At 40.2% G+C, this 22,571-nt stretch overlaps 1 protein-coding gene across 39 annotated transcripts in view; it reads left to right on the forward strand.

The window, feature by feature from the left end:
- GIT2 (GIT ArfGAP 2) overlaps nucleotides 1-22,571 on the forward strand; it is a 51,010-nt gene that overhangs the window by 11,153 nt on the left and 17,286 nt on the right. For 9 of the 39 annotated variants that reach the window (XM_082700069.1, XM_082700049.1, XM_082700035.1 and 6 more), the window contains 8 exons: nucleotides 905-999; nucleotides 8,750-8,795; nucleotides 9,924-9,975; nucleotides 13,384-13,456; nucleotides 13,676-13,773; nucleotides 14,790-14,901; nucleotides 18,494-18,636; nucleotides 20,592-20,741. In XM_082700069.1, the coding sequence (XP_082556195.1) occupies nucleotides 905-999; nucleotides 8,750-8,795; nucleotides 9,924-9,975; nucleotides 13,384-13,456; nucleotides 13,676-13,773; nucleotides 14,790-14,901; nucleotides 18,494-18,636; nucleotides 20,592-20,741 (769 nt within the window). The remainder of the gene's footprint in view (nucleotides 1-904; nucleotides 1,000-8,749; nucleotides 8,796-9,923; nucleotides 9,976-13,383; nucleotides 13,457-13,675; nucleotides 13,774-14,789; nucleotides 14,902-18,493; nucleotides 18,637-20,591; nucleotides 20,742-22,571) is intronic. The other 30 variants (XM_082700046.1, XM_082700070.1, XM_082700041.1 and 27 more) reach the window with 5 other exon arrangements.

Below are 22,571 nucleotides of genomic sequence, written 5' to 3' on the forward strand. Positions count from 1 at the left end.
TAATTTATTTATATGCCTGGTTACTAAACAGATTTCAAGCAGCTTAAGCATTTACTTGGTGAATGAAGAAAGGCAGATCTTGTGTTTTCTGTTAGGCAAAGTAAGGTTTTAGGAGGTAAAAGTAACTATGAGTGGGAGCTGTGCTTTCTGTTGGTCTGTCTCTCCCTGAATTACAAACCTTAAAGTGGATACTAAACTGTCATCCAGAATCAGACTGGCTGCATCAGGAGCCTCTAGGGGAAAAACCTTCTTCAAAATACTGACGTTCACACTCATCCCATCCTTACTGATGCAGAATTCCCAAGGTTGGGACCTAGATTTCTATATGCTTTTAAAAACACTTCAGTTAATTTTTTTTTTTTTTTTTTAAAGATTTTATTTATTTATTTGACAGAGAGAAATCACAAGTAGACGGAGAGGCAGGCAGAGAGAGAGAGGGAAGCAGCCTCCCTGCTGAGCAGAGAGCCCGATGCGGGACTTGATCCCAGGACCCTGAGATCATGACCTGAGCCGAAGGCAGCGGCTTAACCCACTGAGCCACCCAGGCGCCCCCACTTCAGTTAATTTTTGAGAACCTCTACTGTAGACCATTTATTGGTTTTATTTTCTACCTCATTAGATGAAGTTATTCTTTATCGCTCCCTTAAGTCTTTCATTTCTTTATTAAGTGTTCTGTTCTGTAAATTAATAAAGGAAGGGGGTAGTTCAGATTGTGAAAACAGCTTATAAATGTGGGAATCAAAGTAGACCTTGATACTTTACCTCACACAAAAGGTTGATTATTCTGAGAAGTCACATTTGATAAATTGCTCAGGTGTCTTAGAAGACATCTCTGTACTTTTTTATTCTAGAGCCAGTGGTGACTGGTGAGGAATATAAATGGTACTTTGTTTTCTCTTGGTAGGCAAGGAGGACACCATGAGCTGGCAGAACGCCTTATAGAAATACAGTATGAGCTGACCGACAGACTAGCCTTCTATCTCTGTGGCAGGAGACCAGGTGAGTGAAAGGACAGCAGTCTCTCTACATCTTCTGTCAGGTAACTAACCTCTGGAAAAACAAGTTGGAACACTGTTACCCAAGACTTCTACTTCAACGTATCCTTAAGAAAATTGCAAATAAGGATTTTTATTTGAAATAACTATAACATATTCAGTTATATGTAAAAGGTATAGTCATCAAAACTCCTGGAATTTTGATTTTTAAGACTTTAGCTCCAGAGGAGTGACTATTTTAAGAACCAAAGAGCATAATTGAATGTGCACTATAGTTCTTGACTATAGTTCTTGTGCATAATGGGACTAAGAATGGAAGAGCAGAGCAATAACTTACGTAGTTATTTGAAGAATTCTCCTATCAAAGGAATGGAAGAGAGTCCAAAAATGAACTTTGCCAAGTTTATTTATGAAGTAGAACTGGAGTCGGCAAACTGTGATCTGTGGGCCAAATCTAGCCTGCCACCTGTTTAAAGTTTTGATGCAAGATAGCCATGTCCATTCATTTACATACTGTCTGGCTGTTTTCATGCTACTGTCACAGAACTGAGTAGATTGAGGGCTGCCTGGCTAACTTAGTAGAGCAGGTAACTCTTAATCTTGGGCTCATGAGTTTGAGCCCCACATTGAGTGCAGAGCTTACAGAAGGAAAGAGAAAGAAGGGAAGGAAAGAAGAGATTAGATTGAGTTTGCAACAAAGACCATATGGCTACAAAGCAAAAAATATTTACTGTCTGGACGTTTACATAAAGTTTGCCAGTCCCTGATTAGAATATCCACATACACCTGTACAGTGGTTTCCTAACCTGGTTGTATGATGGAGTTAATAACTTGGTTGTATGATGGAGTTAAGAGCCTCTGGTGTGGTTCTAAGGGAGATGGGGTAAACACACTCCATCCTTTCTTTCCTGCTAACTACAATTTAAAACCCTGGACCAGAAGCATGGAGTAGCTATCTAAGGACTCTGGATGGTGGTTTAGGGAGCTCAAAGTACCATCAAGCTGGTGGTGAGTGTCCTGTTTATTTTACTTCTGATACGGCCTTTGTGATAGCCTGAAATCTGGAACTGTATAACAGGTGCAAAGAAGCCTTCTCTCTCTGGTCTATAGAGCAGTAAATGGGATCTTATGGGACAGAGAATTGGGGGGTTCCCCTGGGGGTTTTTTTCCTCCTTCTTCCTTTTTCCCCCACCCTAGCCCCTAGGAAGTCATGTGGCTGCAGCAATGGCAGCACAGCTGCCTAAATCTCTGACCAAAAAGTGTGAGGAGAATCCTGACCGCATTTATTTTTCTATTCTCTCATCACTTGGCCAGGAGGCAGAGCCTAACCTGGTCAGTTGCCTGCTAAAATTCTTCTATGAAGAATATTAATGTTCTCCATAGAATTTTAAAAGGACTCAGCGTTTCACAACATCATACACAAAATGTCTGGGATATCAACTGTAATTACTTGACGTAGGAAGAACCAGGAAAATTCCAAAGACTTGCAGGGGAAAAGATAGTCAAGAAATGCCAACCCCAGATGACACAGATGTTGGAATTAATCAGACAAAGACTAAAGCAGATAGCAACATCATGCATTAAGAAGTAAGGGTGAATTTTCTTGAAGCAAATAGAAATATAGAAGGTCTCAGCAGAGAAACAGACCCAGATAGAAATGCTGAACTGAAAAGTACAATAACAAAAATTTTAAAACTCAATGGATGGACTTAATAGTGGACTGGAGATGACAAAGAAAAGAGTCAATGAATTGAAATAGATCACTAGAAATTACCCAGTTTGAGCAACAGGGAGAAGAAAGAGTGGGAGGAAAAAGAAACTGAACACAGAGCCCAGGGACCTATGTGACATTATCAGAAGGTTGTATTTGTATTCTCAGACTCCAAGAAAGAGATCCAAAAGCCTGGCGCAGAAAAAGTATTTGAAGAAACATGGTTTCAAAACTCTAAATTTGGCAAAAGACGTAGACTTCAGATTTAAGAAACTCAGAGATTCCCAAATAGGATAAACTCAATAAAATCCTCCCTCAGACACATGAAAATCAAACTGCTGAAAACCCAAAGACCAAAAAAAATTGAAAGCAGCCAAGGGGGAAAAAAATGACAACATATGAAAAGACAGTTTGAATGGCTGTGGTTTTTAGTTGCAAAGAGTCAAGATGAAAAAGAAGTAGAACAATTTTTTAAAGTCCTGAAAGGAAAAAACTATCAATTCATAATTCCTCTTCCAGTGAAAATAACCTTCAGGAATGAAGGCAAAATAAAGACATTTTAAGATGAAGAGAACTAGTTGCTCTAACAGAAATGTGAAAGTTCTTTGGTTAAAAGGGAAATGATACCAAAGGGAATCTGGAACTTTAGAAGTGAAAGAAAAGCAACTGAAATGATAAATATCTAAATAGATATAATAGACTGTTTTCCTCCTAAGATCTTTGAGATATGCATGGCAGTTTAATGCTTGTCTGGTGAGGTGTTCAGCATATGTCAGTGTGATACATTGATAAGGACGACATAAAAGGGGAATAGGTAAAAGAAATATGGAGGCGAGGATTTTACATTCTTCTTAAGTTGACAAAATATTCTAAGTAGACTAAAAGATGTACGCTGTAATGCATAGTACAACCATTAAAAATGGTCTACACAATGGAAGGTGGTCAAAACCTCTAGAGATAAAATGAAATGTTAAAAATTACTCAAAACAAAAGAGACTTCAAAACATTCCAGAAAAGAGAAAAAAGGAGAGAAAGAAGAACAAAAACCTGAGGCCCAAACAGAAACTAAACAAAAATTCTAGACTTAAATCCAAGCATATTAATAATTACATTAAATGTTATGTTAATGACATAAATGTACCAAATAGAAAGCAGAGATTGTCAGAATGGATTTAAAATAAAAAATGAGCTCTAATAACTATATGCTCTCTATAAGAAACCTACTTTAAGGGGCGCCTGGGTGGCTCAGTGGGTTAAGCCTCTGCCTTTGGCTCAGGTCATGATCTTGAGGTCCTGGGATCGAGCCCCGCATCGGGCTCTCTGCTCAACAGGGAGCCTGCTTTCCCTCTCTACCTGCCTCTCTGACTACATGTGATCTCGTCAAATAAATAAAATCTTTAAAAAAAAAAAAAAAGAAAGAAAGAAACCTACTTTAAATATAATGATGGAAGTTAGTTAAAAACAGAAAGGTATAAAAAGATATATCCTGGGAACACAGTAAAAGAAAGCTAAAGAGTTTATATTAATACCAAACAAAGTAGGGACACCTGGCTGGCTCAGTCAGTTAAGCGTCTGCCTTCAACTTGGGTCGTGGTCTCAGGGTCCTGGGATCGGGTCCCATGTCGGGCTCCCTGCTCAGCGGGGAGCGTGCTTCTCCTTCTCCCTCTGCTGTTCCACCTGCTTGTGCACTCACTTTCTCTCTCTGACAGATAAATAAATAAAATCTTAAAAAAAAACAAAAACAAAGTAGACTTTCAGGGCAAAGAAAATTAGCAGGGATAGAGATAACAGTTTTCCAAGGAGATGTAACAATTCTAAATGTGTACACACCTAGCAACAGGGTTTCAAAATACATGAAGCAAATTTTGATAGAACTAAAAGGAGAAAAGGTCAAATCCCCAATTCTTGGATATTCAGCAGCCTTCATTTAGTAATAGATGGAACTGGTAGATGGGAATCAGCAAGGATATGGGGCACTTGGCTGGTGCAGTTGGTAAAGCATGTGACTCTTAATCTCAGAGTTGTGAGTTCAAGCTTCACAGTAGGGATGGAGACCACTTAAAAATAAAAAACAAATATAATGAAATTTAAAAGAAGAAAATCAGCAAAGATAGCAAACTGAAACCAAATCGTCAGCCAACTGTATGTAGTTGACATTTGTTGTGTGCTCTATCCAACATTGTCAGAATACACACTCCTTTTAAGTACATGTTGAACATTCACCAATTAGACCATATCCTGGGTTATAAAACAAAGCTTAACCAATCTAAAAGAATTAAAATCTTAAAAAGTATATTCTCTAACCATAATGGAATTAAGGTACTAAAAAGTAATAAAACTTAAACTGGAAAATTCCCAAATGTTTGGAAATTAACACAGTTCTAAATAATCCATGGGTCTAAGAGGAAATCTCAAGGAAAATTAGAAAATATTTTCAGATGAATGAATTATGAGATGCAGCTAAAGCAATTCTTAGAGGAAATTTTATAGTATTAAATTCTTGCATTAGAACACAAGAAAGCCCTCAAATTCTCCAGCTAAGGTTACACCATAAGAAACTATGAGTTTCAAAAAAAAGAAAAGAAAAGAAACTGTGAGCTTCTTACTGCTTACTCATCCAAAAAGATGAGTAAAATAAACCCCAAGTAAGCAGAAGGTAGGAAATAACAAAGATAAGAGCAGGAATCAATGAAATTGAAAAAGGAAAATAGTAGAGAGAAATCAGTGAAACCAAACACTGATTTTGGAAAAAAAAAAATGAATAAATGTCTAGCCATATTATAAATAATACAATGCACACAAATTAGACAACTTAGATAAAATGAACCAGTTCCTTGAAAGCCACTAACTACCGACCACCTACCCAAGAAGAAAGAGGTAAATGCATAATCATAAATTTTAAGGAATTTTAATCTATACTTTAAAACATTCCATTAAAGAAAACCCCAACCCACATGACTTCACTGATAAGTACTGTGAACAAGTTGAAGTGATATTGCCATCAATTCAGCAGATAGGTTTGTTTTGTTTTGTTTTGAAAGATATTTATTTATTTATTCTACAGAGATCACAAGTAGGAAGAGAGGCAGGCGGGGGAGGGGGGTAGGGGGAAGCAGGCTCCCTACGGAGAGCCCTATGCGAGACTGGGTCCCAAGACCCTGAAATCACATCCTGAGCTGAAGGTGGAGGATTAACCCACTGAGCCTCCCAGGCGCCCCATCAACAGATAGGTTTTATGACTCATGTGATTTGCTAGCTTTGCAATTATGATTCTTAGATGCCAAAACTAAATATTTAAAAATCAATATGATTTTATCATATTAACAGAATAGGAGAAGGAAACCATCAATCTTATCAGTTGATGCAGAAGAAGAATTTTTTTTTTTTAAAGATTTTATCCATTCACTTTACAGACAGAGATCACAAGTAGGCAGAGAAGCAGGCAGAGAGAGAGGAGGAAGCAGGCTCCCCACTGAGCAGAGAGCCCAATGCGGGGCTTGATCCCAGGACCCTGAGATCATGACCTGAGCTGAAGGCAGAGGCTTTAACCCACTGAGCCACCCAGGCACCCCGCAGAAGAAGAATTTAATAAAATTCAATATTCCTTCATGATAAGAAAAAACTTAGCAAATTTGGAATAGAAGGGACTTCTTCAAGCGGATAAAGAGTATCTGTAGAGGGATGACTGGGTGGCTCAGTCAGTTAAGCATTTGCCTTTGGCTCAGTTCATGATCCCAGAGTTCTGGGATTGAGCCCTGCACGGGGGTGGGGTGGGTGGTTCTTGCTCAGCAGGGAGCCACCTTCTCCCTCTCCCTTTGCCTGCCACTCTCCTTGCTTGTGCTCTCTCCCCCTCTCTCTGACAAAATCTTAAAAAAAAAAAAACTATAGAAACCCACAGCTAACATCATCCTCAATGATGAAAGATTGAATGCTTTTGTTCAAATATCAGAAACAAGGCCAGGACGTCCACTCCCACCATTCCTATTCATCATGACACTGGAAATCCCCCAGAATATAAGGCATACAGATTGAAATGGAAGAGATACAGCTGGTCATAAATAAGATGGCTTCTATGTAGAAAATCCCAAGGAATCTACAATAGCATTCTTAGAACAAATAAATGAATTTAGCATGGTTGCAGAATATAAGGGAAATAATGAAACATCAATCATATTTCTATAGATTAGCAATGAACAATTGGAAACAAGCTAGAAAAACAATACCATTTATAATAGCTCCAAATTAGATGCTTAGCTATAAATCTGACAAAATATTCATGGGCTCTGCATGCTGAAAACTAGCAAATGCTACTGAAAGAAATCAAGGAAGATCTGAATCAGTGGAGAGAGAACTGTGTTTATGAGTTAGAATAGTAATGTGTCAATTCTCTACAAATTGATTTGTAAAATTAATGCAATTCAAGGATTTTCTTGTGGACATAGATGTGCCAATTCTGAAATTTACACAGAAAAGCAGAGGAACTAGAATGGGACCATTTTTGCAAAAGAATGTGGGCAGAATCACACCTCCCAATTTTAACTTGTGCTGTAAAGCTCTGCTGAACTCAAGACCGTGGTTATGGAGGAGAGACAAGACATACAAGTCAGTTAAACAGTAGAGAGAATCCAGAAATAGACCCACACAAATATTTTCAGTCGATTTTCTGAGAATTGCAAAGACAATTCAGCGGGGGAAGAACAGTCTTTTAAGTATATGGTGTTCTAACAACTGGTCATCTATATGCAGAAATAAAAACTTCAGTACCTTCCACCTGGCATAAAGGATGTAACTCAAAATGGATCGTAGGTCTAAATGTAAAACCTAAAAGTATAAAACTTCTAAAGAAACAGAAGAAAATCTTGATGATCTTGGACTTTGTAAAATGTTTACATGTAACACCAAAGGCACAACCCATGAAAGAAAATATGGGTAAATTGGACTTCATAAAAACTGAAAGCTTTTGCTCTGCAAAGGCTACAGTTAAGAAAGAGTGAAAAGACAGGCCACAGACTGGGAGAAAATACTAAGAAATCACGTGTCTAACAAAAGACTTGGGTCCAGAATATTTATACCTAAATATATAAAACTCAACAGAAAGAAAACAAACAACCCAGTACAAACTGGGCGAAGACCATATCCAGATGCCAAATAAGCACATGAACTTGAGATGCTCAGCATCATTGGCTCTTAGGGAAATGCACATTAAAAGCACAACAAGACACCACTATACACCTATTAGAATGACTAAAATTTAAAAACCTGCCAAAGAAACTGACAACATGAGTGGGAAGATGTGAAGCAACTGTAACTTTTATATTGCTGGCTGCTAAACAAAATGATAGAGCTACTGTGCCAAAAAGTCTAGCAGTTTCTTACCAAGTTATATACACATTTACCTAGTACCTACATAACCTAGCATTCCCATTCCTGGGTATTTATCCCAGAGAAATAAAGACTGATGTTACACAAAAACCTATATTTGAATGTTTGTAATGGCTTTTTATTCATTGACATGTGATCAGTGTCCTCCAGAAGCTACGTTAGGACTGGCTCAGTAAGTGTTGTAGGAGAAGGAAGCCCCACCCAGATCTGCCAAGACCATCTGCCCCAGCCTTGATGGTTTTATGCTAATTGATTAATTTGAGGGTAAGCCACCAAAGCCCAAGGGTGCTCCTCCATTCCACATGGAGAGCTGACAAAAGCCCACTCTGCTCGTTTAGGCTCCCTAAATGTTTTCTCCATGACTAAAGATCATCAGTTATACTGGGAATGAAATGAAGTGTAGGATTAGTGTGAGCACAGCCTTTTTGCTTAATGATGTCTGGACCTTTGTGCCTGAAGAAAATGGAAATATGATTCTTGCTACTAGCCAGGTCTTAGACAGTTCGTAGTCAGTCTGACACTTCTGCCCCTTCCCCAAATAATTCATAGTTATGAGAAACTGCTGATGGCAAGACGTAAATTAAGAAAATTATGGTAGTGTTCCTTTATCGATCTTACCAGTATTTATATAAACAAAACTCTGGCTTGATTTCTGTTTCAGATCACAAAAATGGACAGCACTTTATAATACCTCAAATGGCAGACAGGTAAGGCCACTGAAATACCAATCAGTTTTATCTGTCACTATTATTTCCTTGGTTGTATAGTGTTTAAGTGTATTATACTTTGTATTTAACAAAGCCCATACATTTTTCTCTTTTACGGCTATACAATTTGGAAATAAGACGGCTGTAAGTAAACCACCATGTAAAACTTAAGTTTGAAAGAGTACAAGTAACAGACATACTAGTAAAATTGGAGTTAGGGATATTGTCACAGTTTTAGCTAGTTGTGATGGTATATCGTGTCGATAGGTTGTATCACAGAATATTTCTGTATTATAAGAGAGGATATTCTTTGTCTATAACAGGGATTGGCAAATTTTTTAAGGGCTAGATAGTAGATATTTTAGGTTTTGTGGGCCATACAGCCTCTGTCACAACTACTCAACTCTGCCAGTTGTAGACGAAAGCATCTGTGGAATTAGGTAAATGAAGGGCAAATCAGTTGCAAGAAAATACTCTTTCTGGACACTGAAATGTGAATGCCATATAATTTTTCCTGTTTTAGGAAATATTTTTCTTCTTCTTTGAGGCTTTTTCCCCCAAACCACTTAAAAATGTAAAAACCATGCATAGCTCATGGGCTGAACAAAGAAATGAGCCATAATCTGCCAACCCCTGGTCTGTGAGGTTAGCAAAGTTCACAGCTGCAGGAATGAACTTGAAATCCTTATTTATCCAATTACCTTTGCACAAACACTGTCAAGAGTTTATGAAACAGTTAGCTGTTATTCCACATGTAATCTTGCCACTCTGGTTGTTCACATTCTGCCCTTTCATATTTCCTTCTGTCATGCTTTTTTTGATACTTCAAGAATTGAGACTTCTCACATAAAGGGCCTGGGGACGAATCATCAGTAATTCTTGTCTACTAGTTATTCAGTGATTAATTTTATCTGTACCATGTTGCGTGACTTTGATTTTTCTAAAAGGAGTTACAAATTCTTACGCTCAAAGTTTTCTTGCTAACTCTAAAGGGCTTAGAATTTTTGGTCCTGACCATGTCCCTGAACTGTTACTTAATGTCTTGATGCCTTGCCTATCTTAATGTTCTATAGAACTCATAAAAATGTTTTTTATTTATTTGCTTATTAGTTCTGTACATTTTCTTAGCAGCCTGGATTTGTCTGAATTGGCAAAAGCTGCTAAGAAGAAACTTCAGTCCGTGAGTATCTCTGTTTCCTAGTGAAGTTCAGTGTGGGAAACCATGCATCCTGCTGATACCTGTCCTCAGCCCATTACCTGCTGCAACAAATGACTTTGTTTCCTCCTCTGGGATGTTATAAAATCCGAAGCAGAACATTAAGTACTTAGAGAAGAGACAGGACGTACTCTTAAGTTTAGTAGATCTGATTTATCGGCTCTGCATCAGGTAATGGCGTTTTTCTCTGTCATTCTGAAAGTGAAGACTGTGCCTTTGGTGTTAGGGAGTTGTTTCTCCTGAGAGTACCCTAGTTCTCCTGAGAGTTCCCTAGTTTCTCTCAAGAGTAGGACACACTTTTAGGGATGCCTTCTAGGCACCTAGGACGCTAGGGAAAGGCAGGAGCTGACGTTGGAGTTGTGAGTGCCGCAGATCCACTTGGCCACTATTTGCAATTGGGCCACCATCGTCACTGTCTTGCAGAGCCCACGGTGTTCAGCAGAGCTTTTTAAGTGTTTGTTTTCAAGGGCTGGTGGTCCTTCCCCAACTGCATGCTCAGAGCTTGCCCAGTTCTGCAGGGCCGAGCCTCCCTTCCGTCTGCGTCCCTCTTTCCAGCCTGCCTCAGTCAGGGGCCCAACAGATCAGCTTCTCTGGGCAGCTTCCTCTTAGTTTGATCCCCACAGATGAGGCCTCACCAGGGTGCTTCCCCGCTGCCTCAAGCACCAGATTACCTGCCTTGGGCTGTTCTCATAGCTCTCTGGATCAGAACCAAGATTCTTAACTTCTTGTCATGACCTTGAAGGGCATCATCCAGTGCCCACCATTCAGTTTTTGCCCTGGTTTCCATCTGGTTCCTCCTGTGTGTGTGCATGCATGTACACATGTGTGAATGTATTTATTCCATTTTGGGTTAACACTCTCCGAGACCACCTTCAGATCCTCTTTGGGAATCTTCTCTTTCTGCAGTGTTCTGCTTTCCGGGCTTCCAGCCCTTTTGTCATTCAAGTAGCTGAAATCTGACCACCTAGTGTAGAAGGGAGTTTCCCCAAGCCTGACTCTGAAATTGCCTCTCCCCTAATGTATGACTTTCTCTTTGTTCCTCTTTGCACAGAAGACCCTTTACTAACACTTCATATAATATTAAGTACTAAATATTACATAAAATGAATTTATCATTACTAGTATTTAACTGTGTTATGAAATAAATGTATTTTATGCAATTTGGTGTCTCTGTGTTCTGTATCTGTGGTTATGTGTGTCTGTGTTTTACCACGTTTCTCAAATTTAGGAGATCATGGTAGGATGATTAAGATGACAAGCTTTGGAATCAGATAGCACTAAATAGTCTCATTTCCTTTTAATTAGAGTATATAAGCCAATTTTTATTTTAAATAATACAAACATTATTGGTAATAGTCCAGCTCCCTTTGACTGACCTACATTTGCTATGCTGAGAGAGCTGCACAAAAGTTGGGGTTAGGTCGGTCATATCTCCAACATGTGGCAGGCACTAGATAAATATGTAGAACAAAGTTGAGTATAGCTCTCAAGAACTCAGGCTCTGGCTCAGACTGGTAAGGTACAGAGCTCATCTCTGACAAGCTCCTTAACCTCTCCGTGTCTTGGCATCCTCTCCTGGAAAGGGAGCTAATGATCAATCAGTGGCTACAGATCTGAAATGCTCCGTGAGGATGGACTGCTGTTATTACTTTTTGACCCCACCCCATGGTCTCCCCCTCACGGGGGACAGCTGGACCAGTGCCACTGCAGTGTTTATCCTAAAATATCTCCCTCTCTCCAGCTGAGAGAAATAGAAGACTAATATGTTTCTTAAATTAGTAAGTGTTAACATTAAACTTGGATCTCGTGTCTATCACTTGCTGGCTTTGTGACTTCAAGCAAGCTCCTAACTTCTGTGCTTCAGTCTCCTGTCTGTAAAGTAGGATAATAGTAGTTCCTGTCTTAATAGAGGTGTCATGAGTATTAATGTGATGATAGTAGCACAGTGCCTGGGATGTAAGCCTTCGGTCTTGCTGTTGTAGTTACTGAGTAATAATAACCTTAGCTTGTAGCCCCTTATTGGGAAGAGACTGGATATTTAAGAGGCAAGTTCAAGTTCCCAGTCCCTCATTACTTTATCCAGCAAAAGGCTCTCAGAGTTTATTTTCAACTATAAATATAAATTTAGCACACAAGAGAAAATGTGGAAAATGGATAGGGGGAATCCTCTTCATTCACTATATTCTTAATGGACTCAGGCTCAATATTTTGATATATTCTGATTCTTATTTTATATGCATGTCATTTTTTTTTAAGATTTATTTATTTATTTGACAGACAGAGACAAGTAGGCAGAGAGAGAGGAGGAAGCAGGCTCCCCGCTGAGCAGAGAGCCCAACGTGGGGCTCGATCCCAGGACCCTGGGATCATGACCTGAGCCAAAGGCAGAGGCCTCAACCCACTGAGCCACCCAGGTGCCCCTGCATGTCATTTTTTTAAAATGGAAGCTGAATCTTAATTATAAGATTGTATATCCTGCTTCTCTCACCCAACAGTCTACCCATTTTAACAAGCTTCTATGAGGTCTGTTTAGCCAGCCTTTTAAATTGCCACATAAAATACCTTCTGGTCACTGTGTGACTGGATATTTACTGGGCCCCATCTCAGGGCCAGGTACTGTGGGTGGACATAAGGAACGCAGTAAGGAATAAGATTCAGTGTCAACTAAAAAGTGACAGCCACCAACCATCAGGATGTGTTTTATGAGGAAAACTGCAGAGAGCTGGAGCCATCCTGGTGGAGGCTTAGCCTCAACTGGACTGAGGAAGACCCAGCTGTCCTTCCCATCCCAGTGGCTGCCTGCTGGCGTGGAGACTATTCTGTTGGCTGACACTGCAGGCACGCTGATTAGACAGGCTGCCATTTGTGGGGGGTGCTGAGTACTTTCCGGGATTGGAGGCCTGCTTCCTGAAGAATATAGCAAAGTGGCTTACTGAAGACTGGATGATGGTTTCTGTAGTGGCATGTTTTACATTCTGAAAATGGCATGTTTTGGCATCTCTGTCCCACCATGGGTTTAGGATCCTTTCTATCTGTGGGCACCAACAAATGCTCAAGAGCAAAAGAGGGGACTTTAAAGGGTCAGAGAGTCAAGAACTGGACCCTGCATTTCAGATGACTCTGCCCTCCTGTATAGCACACCCCTGTCTGCTTGTCACAAAGAAGTGAGGCTGCTGTGGGAGGCAGATATTTCTAGAGGATCTGTACTATTCTGGAAATGTTATTGTCTGTTTGACAGTGGGTATTTACTAAGCACTGGCTTTGGATAAGACATTGGAGATTAAAGAGTGAATAAGTCACAGTGCCCACTCATTCTCCCAGTGTTAATCCTTGTCCCTTGTGTTCCTGGTTATTTTTTTTTTTCACTTGCAGCTAAGTAATCATTTGTTTGAAGAACTTGCCATGGATGTGTATGATGAAGTTGACAGGCGAGAGACCGATGCAGGTGACTGAAAGTGTGGCTTTCTCTTACAAGCTTCTGTTGTTGATGGGCGGTACTTCTACTGTCCTGTTGTTGCATGTTGTCGACATTTACTTTTGTGTATGTTGGTTTTGGAGTGTGCTTCCCCTAGTTTCCCTCGTGATGCCCGAGCTGTGGCTCTCAGAGAAGCAGTGGCATACTTGTGGTGATAAGATTCTGTCTCTGGCTCTTTCCTCTGGCTAGTCTGGCTTGCCACGCAAAACCACAGCACCCTGGTAACCGAGACAACTGTCGTCCCCTTCCTTCCAGTCAATCCCGAGTACTCTTCAACACGGAACCAGGCAAGTGGCCGAGTCTGAGAAGTAACCAGTGGTGGTATTTTGGGAAGGGCTGATGTGGTATTTAATTCTCCGAGGCTAGGTATTTTTAATTTTTTGATTGATTAAAGTTAATATCTTTTACACACACACACACAACTCAAGAAATTGGTAAGAAAAGCAGTAAATGTAAATTGAAGACTAGAAAAGAATATAAAATAATTCACAGAAGAAATATAAATGGCTTACAAATGTGAAGAAATGTTTAACCTCTTAAAAAAAAAAAATGTTTAACCTAACTAGTGATCTAAGAAAGCAGCCTAAAGGCATTCATTAAAATTTCATCAATCAACTACTCCAGGCTGGTAAGGATATAGGAAAATGGGCTTTCTTACGCTACAGATAAGAGTTTCCATTGCTGTAGACTTCAGAAAACTGATTTGTTAACTGGTTTTAGAAGTCTCAAAATTAAGTCCATCATTTCCCATACATAATCCTTATTTGGGAATGTATGCTAGTAAAATAAAAATAAAGATTTATGCATAGTGATTTTCATCAAAGCACTGTATAAAATAATAGAGCATTGAAAACAGCCTAAGCCTCTGTCAGGAGGAGAAAATTGGGAAGGACTTTTAATTTTTATTGGTTAACTGCTATATATAATGATGAAGTTCCAGCATCTAGGCTATAACTTTATCTTGAAATTTTGAATTTTCTTCCAAATCAGTAATTCATTACTGGGCCTACTTCAAAACTGCATTGATAATGGGGAAAAAAGCATCAGGTAGAAATATTTTGGTTTTGTTCACAAAAATAAATGCACACGGTATTATTTAGTTCTCTTGTGTAGATGGTTCTGCCCTGTTTGCAAGGAAAATGTTGATGTGTGTGCCTCCCCTAGACTGCAGTGATACTTTGATCATGCTTGGAAGTCTTTGCTTGGGAGTCTTACTCAAGTCTAACAATGTGATTGGTTTTATGTGAATATCCACGTGTATGTTTTCACATTTGGGAATATTTCCAATTATTTCCTCTCTCAGGGCAGACAGAAACTCGCTCGGTTTAACGCCCATGAGTTTGCCACACTGGTCATCGACATTCTCAGTGACGCCAAGAGGAGACAGCAAGGCAGTCCTCTTTCTGGTTCAAAAGGTAACTGTTTCGAGCTGCTAAAATTTGATTCTTTGGCCTTCTAAACTTGACACAAGTATTAAATTTAGAATTATAAATTAACTAAAACAATTATCATGAAAAATTTACCCTTTTGAGCCCTGAGAAACTATAAATATTTCAGGGTTGTTAACTGCTATTCAAATTTGTCCAATGTGTTTTTTCCTCTTAGATCACCTATCTTCCCTATAAAATTGCATCCTGAAATTAACCTAAAAGTCTGACTTAGGTCTCATTAAAGGGCAGAAGAAAAATCAACCTTCTTGATTGATACTTCAGCTCACCTGTTATTGGTTACAAACAGAATTGAGCGCTAAATAATAAAATTTGTTACTATAAACTTTATATGTCTATAGTAAGAATTATTGTAGTTTATGTAGAGAGCACCGAGCCCTATTTCCAAGATGCCCTGTTGAGTCTAGCTTAGTAGCTCCACATCCTAGCTCTGCGCTTAAGAACACACTCTTCTCCATTTCTATTACTATATACTTCTTGGTTTTTTCTAATTATAGAAGTAATACATTTTAATTATAGAACATTAAACAGAAGAAATACATACCATAAAAATTAAGGTTTCAGTTCATTAACTGATATTAGTTTGTTTTTTATTTTACTGGCTCAACCAGGAATAAGCAAATTCTAAGAAAATCTACTAAATTTTGGTGAAGGTGCAGTGATACATAAATTTGAAATCTCAAAATGTATATACTCTTTGATTTGATATTACTATTTCTACTTATTTGAGGGGAAATAATCAGAGATGTTATGAGAATATGTAATACTTTTTTGAAAACATTAGAAAGAAATAATATAATTATATATTTGAATAATGCAGACATTTTCCCCCCCAAAGAATACATAATGACACAACATAAAGGAATAGATTAGTCTTTTTTTAAGTATTTAATGTAATCCCCATTTTGTAAGAAAAACATTTATACACATACATATGTACAAGTAAATACACTGCATTAAGTACTGTGTAAATACATAATCCTCATTATTTCAGATCGCATATTTGCAAATTCATCTACTAAAACTTATCTGTAACTTTGAAATCAGCACTTTCATAGCAACTTACGGACATGTGCAGAGAGGCAAAAAATTTGAGTTGCCCAAAACTCACGTACGTTAAAATTGAACAAAACATTTGTATGTCTTTTTGTCTCAACTGTCATACTTTTTAGGTCTGCTTAGTACCACATTTGGTACACATTTTTAGGTACCACTTGCCTTTTTAGGTCTGCTTAGTACCACATTTTACATTTTTCTGCTTTTTGTTGATGATTCTGCTGTTTAAAATGGCCCCCAAGCGTAGTTTCATAGTGCTGTCTGGGGCTCCTTAGCACAAGAAAGCTGTGATGTGCCTTATGGAGAAAATACCTGTTAGATAAATTTCATTCAAACATGGGTTTTAGTGCTCTTGGCTCTGAGTTCACTGTTAATGAATCAACAGTGTATATTAAAGGTGTCTGAACAGGGACGCCTGAGTGGCTCAGTCAGTTGGGCGTCTGACTCTTGGTTTTGGCTCAGGTCATGATTTTTTTTTAAGGTTTTATTTATTTATTTACCAGAAAGAACATGAACAGAAGTTGGGGGAGTAGCAAAGAGAGGGAAGCAGGCTCCCTGCCGACCAAGGAGCCTGACGCAGGGCTTGATCCCAGGAACCCTGGGATTGTGATCTGAGCTGAAGGCAGACGCTTAGCCGACTGAGCCACCCAGGCACCCCTTAGGTTGTGATTTCATAGGTTGTGGGGTTGAGCCCCATGGGAACCTCCAAACTCAGTATGGAGTTTGCATGAAAGATTCTCTCCCTCTGCCCCTCCCCTACTCGTGCTCTGTCACTCTCTATCTCTCAAATAAATAAATGTTTTTTTGTTTTGGGGTTTTTTTTAAAAGATTTTATTTATTTGACAGACAGAGATCACAAGTAGGCAGAGAGTCAGGCAGAGGGGGAGGGGAAAGCAGGCTTCCTCCTGAGCAGAGAGCCCCATGCGGGGTTCAATCCCAGGACCCTGAGATCATGACCCAAGCCAAAGACAGAGGCTTAACCCACTGAGCCACCCAGGAGCCCCTAAATAAATGTTTTTTAAAAATGTGTAATTGGGGTGCCTGGGTTGCTCAGTCCTTAAGCATCTGCCTTCAGCTCAGGTCATGATCCAAGGGTCCTGGGATCCAGCCCCACATTGGGCTCCCTGCTCAGTGGGAAGCTTTCTTCTCCCTCTCCCACTTTGTCTGCTTGTGTTCCCTCTCTCACTGTCTCTCTCTGTGAATTAAATAAATAAATAAAATTTTTTAAAAAGAGAAAAAATTTGAAAATAAAAAATGGTGTGTAAGCAGAAACACACATAAAGTAAGGTTCCATATTGATCAGTGGACAAAAACATGAGCAAAGGCTGGCAGGAACCTACCCCTGTATGTCCTCTTGGAACAGTGGTTCAAGATTTGCTAATTCAGTCTTCACACCTTTAGGGACCATATCAACTACAAGTGATGAAATGGACAATGGACTCTTTATGTGTTTAGGAAAAGACCGGAAAGATATAGACCAAAATAAATCAACAGCTATGATTGATTACCACTAGCCTCAAATTTTCTTTTCTTTCTTTCCTTTTTTTTTTTTTTAAAGATTTTATTTATTTATTTATCAGAGAGAGAGGGAGAGAGCACAAGCAGGAGGAGCAACAGGCAGAGGGAGAAGCAGGCTCCCCGCTGAGCAAGGAGCCAGATCCCAGACTCGATCCTAGGACCCTGGGATCATGACCCAAGCCAAAGGCAGATGCTTAACTAACTGGGCCACCCAGGCATACCTCAGATTTTCTGTATTGAGTATTACATCTGTAATTCAGATGATATATCCATTTTAAATATAAATTTGAAAGATTAAAATTCCTGTTGGAAATCAGAGGTCACCTTGAGTTAGTTGCCTCAAAGAAGTTGGAAGAGACTTGGATAATTTGTGAAATCTTTTATTCAAAATGTGCTAGAGCCTATGGAATCTTCCCTGCTCCCCTGTAGGCCATACCTCCCTGGTGTGCACGTGTGTCTGTCCACTGGGTTGTTCTGTTTTCTCAGTTCTCTCTGGCAGTCAGGACTAAATGCCAGCGAGCCTGTTCTTTGAGCAGCAAGTTTCCAGGCTCCATTTTAACAGTGTCCTTACAATGACATTACCTTGTAAACAAGTTACAAGGTACAGTTGAATCACGGTTAATTTTATATTAGTTACAACTTTAGTTCCCTGATTTGGAACTACACTCTGTCTGGTGGAATGATGAGAAACTCAGGAACCTGCCTCCTCAGTCTGAGCAGCACTTTCATAAACCACCTAATTAATTTTCCCAGATTTGGTGAGTGACCCAGAGAGACGCTGAAATGCCTCTGTGCAGTTGACGGTAGGCCCTCTGTCTGGTTGATAACTTGCCCTGTGATGTTTACATTAGTGTGACTATAAAATTGGGATTTCTGTCATTTTCTTTTAGTCTTTAAATGGCTAAACCCAAAACTCCTCCCAGTGGATTTTAGGGGAAAAAGGTTTTTTTAAGCCTGAAGAAAAGTTATTTGCTTCTATTGATAGACAATGTGGAGCTTATACTGAAAACAATCAATAACCAGCACAGTGTTGAGAGTCAAGACAATGACCAGCCAGACTATGACAGTGTGGCCTCAGATGAAGACACGGATCTGGAAGCTACTGCAAGCAAAGCAAACAGGCAGAAGGTGAGGTGACATATTGCACACAGAAAGGGAGAATATGTTTCTTCTTGGAATCTTTCCCCCTGCAAAATCGTCTTATTTGTAAACCACTGTGAAAAGTGCTCTGGAGGTAAAGTTGGGTTTACTTCTTGGGCCTGCAAGGTAAATCGTTTTAAAATAGGGGATCCTGTGTCCCTAAGTTGATTGCTGAATCACAGTCCTACCTCGGTTGTGATTTATAAAACTTGTGAGGAGGGGCTGATGTGTTTTATTCCCTCAGTAAATGTTTGTCAAGTAACTTCTCTGGATCATACTCTCCCGAATGAGGCCCAGTCCCTTTCCTGTGAGGCCGCCCCCTGCCTGTTAGGAGAGAGAACTGCAGTCAGCAGTACAAAATGATACATGGAAGCCAGGGGTAGGGATGTGAGAGGACACCCAGCTTGTTGGCAAGGACAAGTGTTCGGGGGCACTGTGTAAGTGTCTTGTCAACATGTGCCTTAAAGGATGCATGGGATTAGGTGTGTGGGGAGGCAGGGGAGGGTGATCTAGGCAGAGAGAAGGTGAAGGAGGATGTCTTGCAGAACCTGCTTTTGGTAGAGACAACCTGAAAGGACTGGGACACACAACTGTAGCAGAGGGCAGGGGTCACGCCATGGAGGAACATGACCTCAGACAGAAGAGTCCCTACCTTGGCAGGCAGTGTAGAGCCCAGGAACCTCTTAGGCAGGGCAGGGGGGCAATAGTCAGCAATTTGGGTTCCTCTCTTTGGGGAGGACGGTTCTTTGTAGGTCAGAGAGCAAAGGAAGGAAACCCTGTTGGGGCACTGCTGAAGAGGCCGCTGTGGAGCCCATGCTGAGAGGGTCCAGATGGAAGGGAAGTCACAGTAGCCAAGGGAGTGTGGACCCAAGGAGAAGGCAGCAGAGGCCTGCTGGTCTACCTGCTGCTGAGTCCCCAAGACCTTGCCCCAGATCTCGCCCCAAAGGAGTTCAGCAAACGTTTGAGAATGGACAAAGACAGATAAACAGGTCTCAGCAATAAGTTCAAATGTTTGAAGTGGGGACGTAGACCTACAGAAGATGTGTCCAGAGCTGTCCAGCTCACACAACTGCAAGAAGGGTAGTACCACCGGCAGATACAAGGAATGCAGAGGGGACAGCAAGAGTCACTTGTCCCATCTGATACGCCCCTGCCCAGCATCCCCAGAAGCACCAGATTCAGACCAAAAGCCAAAGTCATGATGGGATCCTACCAGCTGGCATCCTCTCTGCCTTGCACACCTGCTCCCTCTGGCTAAGCTCTGCTGCTGGCTAGAACATTCCTCCAGACAGCCACTGGACTGATGTCCTTCCAGCTGTTACTCATATCTCACCTACCCAAAGGCTTATCCCACCTGTCTCATTAAAAGGCACCCACCTTCACCCCTAATTGTCTCCCCAGCCCCTCACCTTGCTCCATTTTCTCTGTTTTCCACAGCACTTGTCATCTGCTGTCATACTAGATAGTCACTTATTTTTATTTTGTCTCTCTCCCACTCTGCTGGGGTATAAACACCATGGAAGCAGTAATCTTTGTCTATTTTCTTTTTTTTATATATCCCAAGTCCCTAGAATACTGCCTGATGCTCAATACAAATAGGTTGGAATGAAGGAATTACTGAAAGAATGTATTGAAAAAAGGAAAAAGGAATGAGCAAGAGAAGGCAGACAGGCAATACAAGACAGGTGCTCCGGGAGTCCTCGTCAGACTAGATTTGTGGCCACACTCCCTGTTCTGTTAGAAAATACTGACTCTGATATTTTTCAGATATTATAGTAACCCTACCTTTATGTTTTATTTTTGTGTTCCTCCCAGAAGCCTTGATTTGCTTTGATTAACTTTGCAGTCCAGCTGGCATGGTCAGAATTTAAAATTCTTTAGCTATGAGTCTTGCATGTTATCGTCATCTCAGATTGTGAACATTTTCCCCAATTTATTTTTAGAGCCTAGATTCAGATTTATCAGATGGACCAGTCACTGTGCAGGAATTTATGGAGGTCAAAAACGCTCTAGTGGCTTCTGAAGCCAAGATACTACAGCTAATGAAGGTGAATAACAACTTGAGTGACGAGCTGAGAATTATGCAGAAAAAGGTAACATGTTAATAAATGCCAGGATGATTGACTCTTTAATTAACCCTGTAGTATAAGGAAGAATCCCAGGCACAATGCTGGTGGGCAGAGGGAAGAAAAGCAGTTATTGTAACAGACCTAAAAACCTTTGGACCAAGCTTTTTGGAACCAGTATGTATTTGGATATTTCAAATGAAGTGGTTTTGATTAGAAATAAGACCAGAGTGAGTTTCCCAGGCACTTGAACCTAGTTGCAGCCACCCTTGCACTGCTCCGTGCTTCCTGGGAGTGTGGATGCCCCTCATGGATGCACGCCATCCTATTGCTCATTCTAAAGAACCACACCATGAAGACAGAGCAGGCAGAAGCCCTTCTCAGCGTTCCATGCAGAGGGTGCCATCCCTGCTCACTCATATTCTGTTGTTACCCACCCAGCTCTGGCAGCTTTGTCCCCACATCCCCAGTACTTACTAATTTAGGGTATCCTCAGAGCCTAGAGCAGGGCCTGCCGTGGGGTAGGGACTCCATAAATATAAGAAAACATTTTCGTTTGCACTGGCGAGAGCTGTACACTAGTAAGAGACAATCCCACTTGCCTGGCATGTTCTCGTTCACTGCCTTTTGGGAGAGACAGAAATACATGAATGTATTTGCCCCTAAAAGGAGCCTGGCTACTAGTAGCAAGGAATATGCTTAAAGGGGGATTATGTGTGCAACTCTTCATGAGAAGGCTGTCCCTGTCAGATTTTGTGCACTTCCCCTTAAATAGAAACAAAACAAAGTAACAAAGTATGTATCTGTGTCTTAATTCTGCCATTTGAAGAGTAATGTTTCAGAATCATTATCAGGAACAGAGGACAAGGTGCGCTCCCTGTGTGGCTGGGCCTTCCCAGTCACGTCCCCTGAAGGAAGCCCGAGGAACTAGAAGAAGGAGGTCTGTCCCCTCTGCCTGTCAGGGAAGGACACTGCAGTACACTCTTGCTTGGGGCTTGGTCTAGGATTCTTTTGGTTTGGAGTTCTAGATCTTTTTTTTTTTTTTTTTTTTAGATAAATGGCCCCAAACCTGTAATACTGTCTGTAGATCAACCAGATTTAATTCACCCTTTGTTCTGGGCCAGCCTGGCCCTATCAAGGGCTGGTGTGCAACTGTGAGCAGGGTAGACCAAGAGCCCTTCTGCTGTATCATACAGGGCTTGCACTTCTGTCTTTTCTGAAATATCTTTTGTTTAATGAATTACAGTTTGTCCCATTAATTGAACTAATAATTTTTGTTGAGGTGACTTTTTCTGAAACATGCTGACTTTGCCAGTGTAAATCAGTCTGCTAACCATCACTTTTTTCTTTTTTTTTTTTATAATGCTCCTTTAGTATTTGTAGAAATTGCCAGAGATAACCTCATATCTCTGAAAGCAAATGCCACATTTGCTTTAAGAAAAATTGCATTAAGAAATGCAAAGTGAAATTATTTGCCATTGCTCATGTATTATCTCCTCAATTCTTAGAAATGCTTTTGATTTCTGGAGCTATTGGATTACCTGTAACTTCTCGTTTCCTGTTACACTCCTTCCAAACAAACATGTATAGTCTGATTCTTACTAAGATAGCATCGATCAAGTTTATTCTAGGACATCTCTCTAAATACCGAGGACTAAAATTTTTTAAAATCAAGACAAGGAACTTGTGCTCTCAAACACATTCAAGTAAAATCCACCCTGGATATTTTAGAGGCATGACAAGTGTTAAGTTGAAGTTTCAAATTTCAAGGCATTCATTTTTGGATGACAAAGCATTACCTAAAAAACTCCTAAGAGAAGGTTTTTACATAGACAGGCACATGACCAGACACACTGG

The sequence above is a fragment of the Mustela nivalis genome, assembly GCF_964662115.1.
Source record: "Mustela nivalis genome assembly, chromosome: 14".
In the NCBI taxonomy this organism is placed as follows: Eukaryota; Metazoa; Chordata; class Mammalia; order Carnivora; family Mustelidae; genus Mustela; species Mustela nivalis.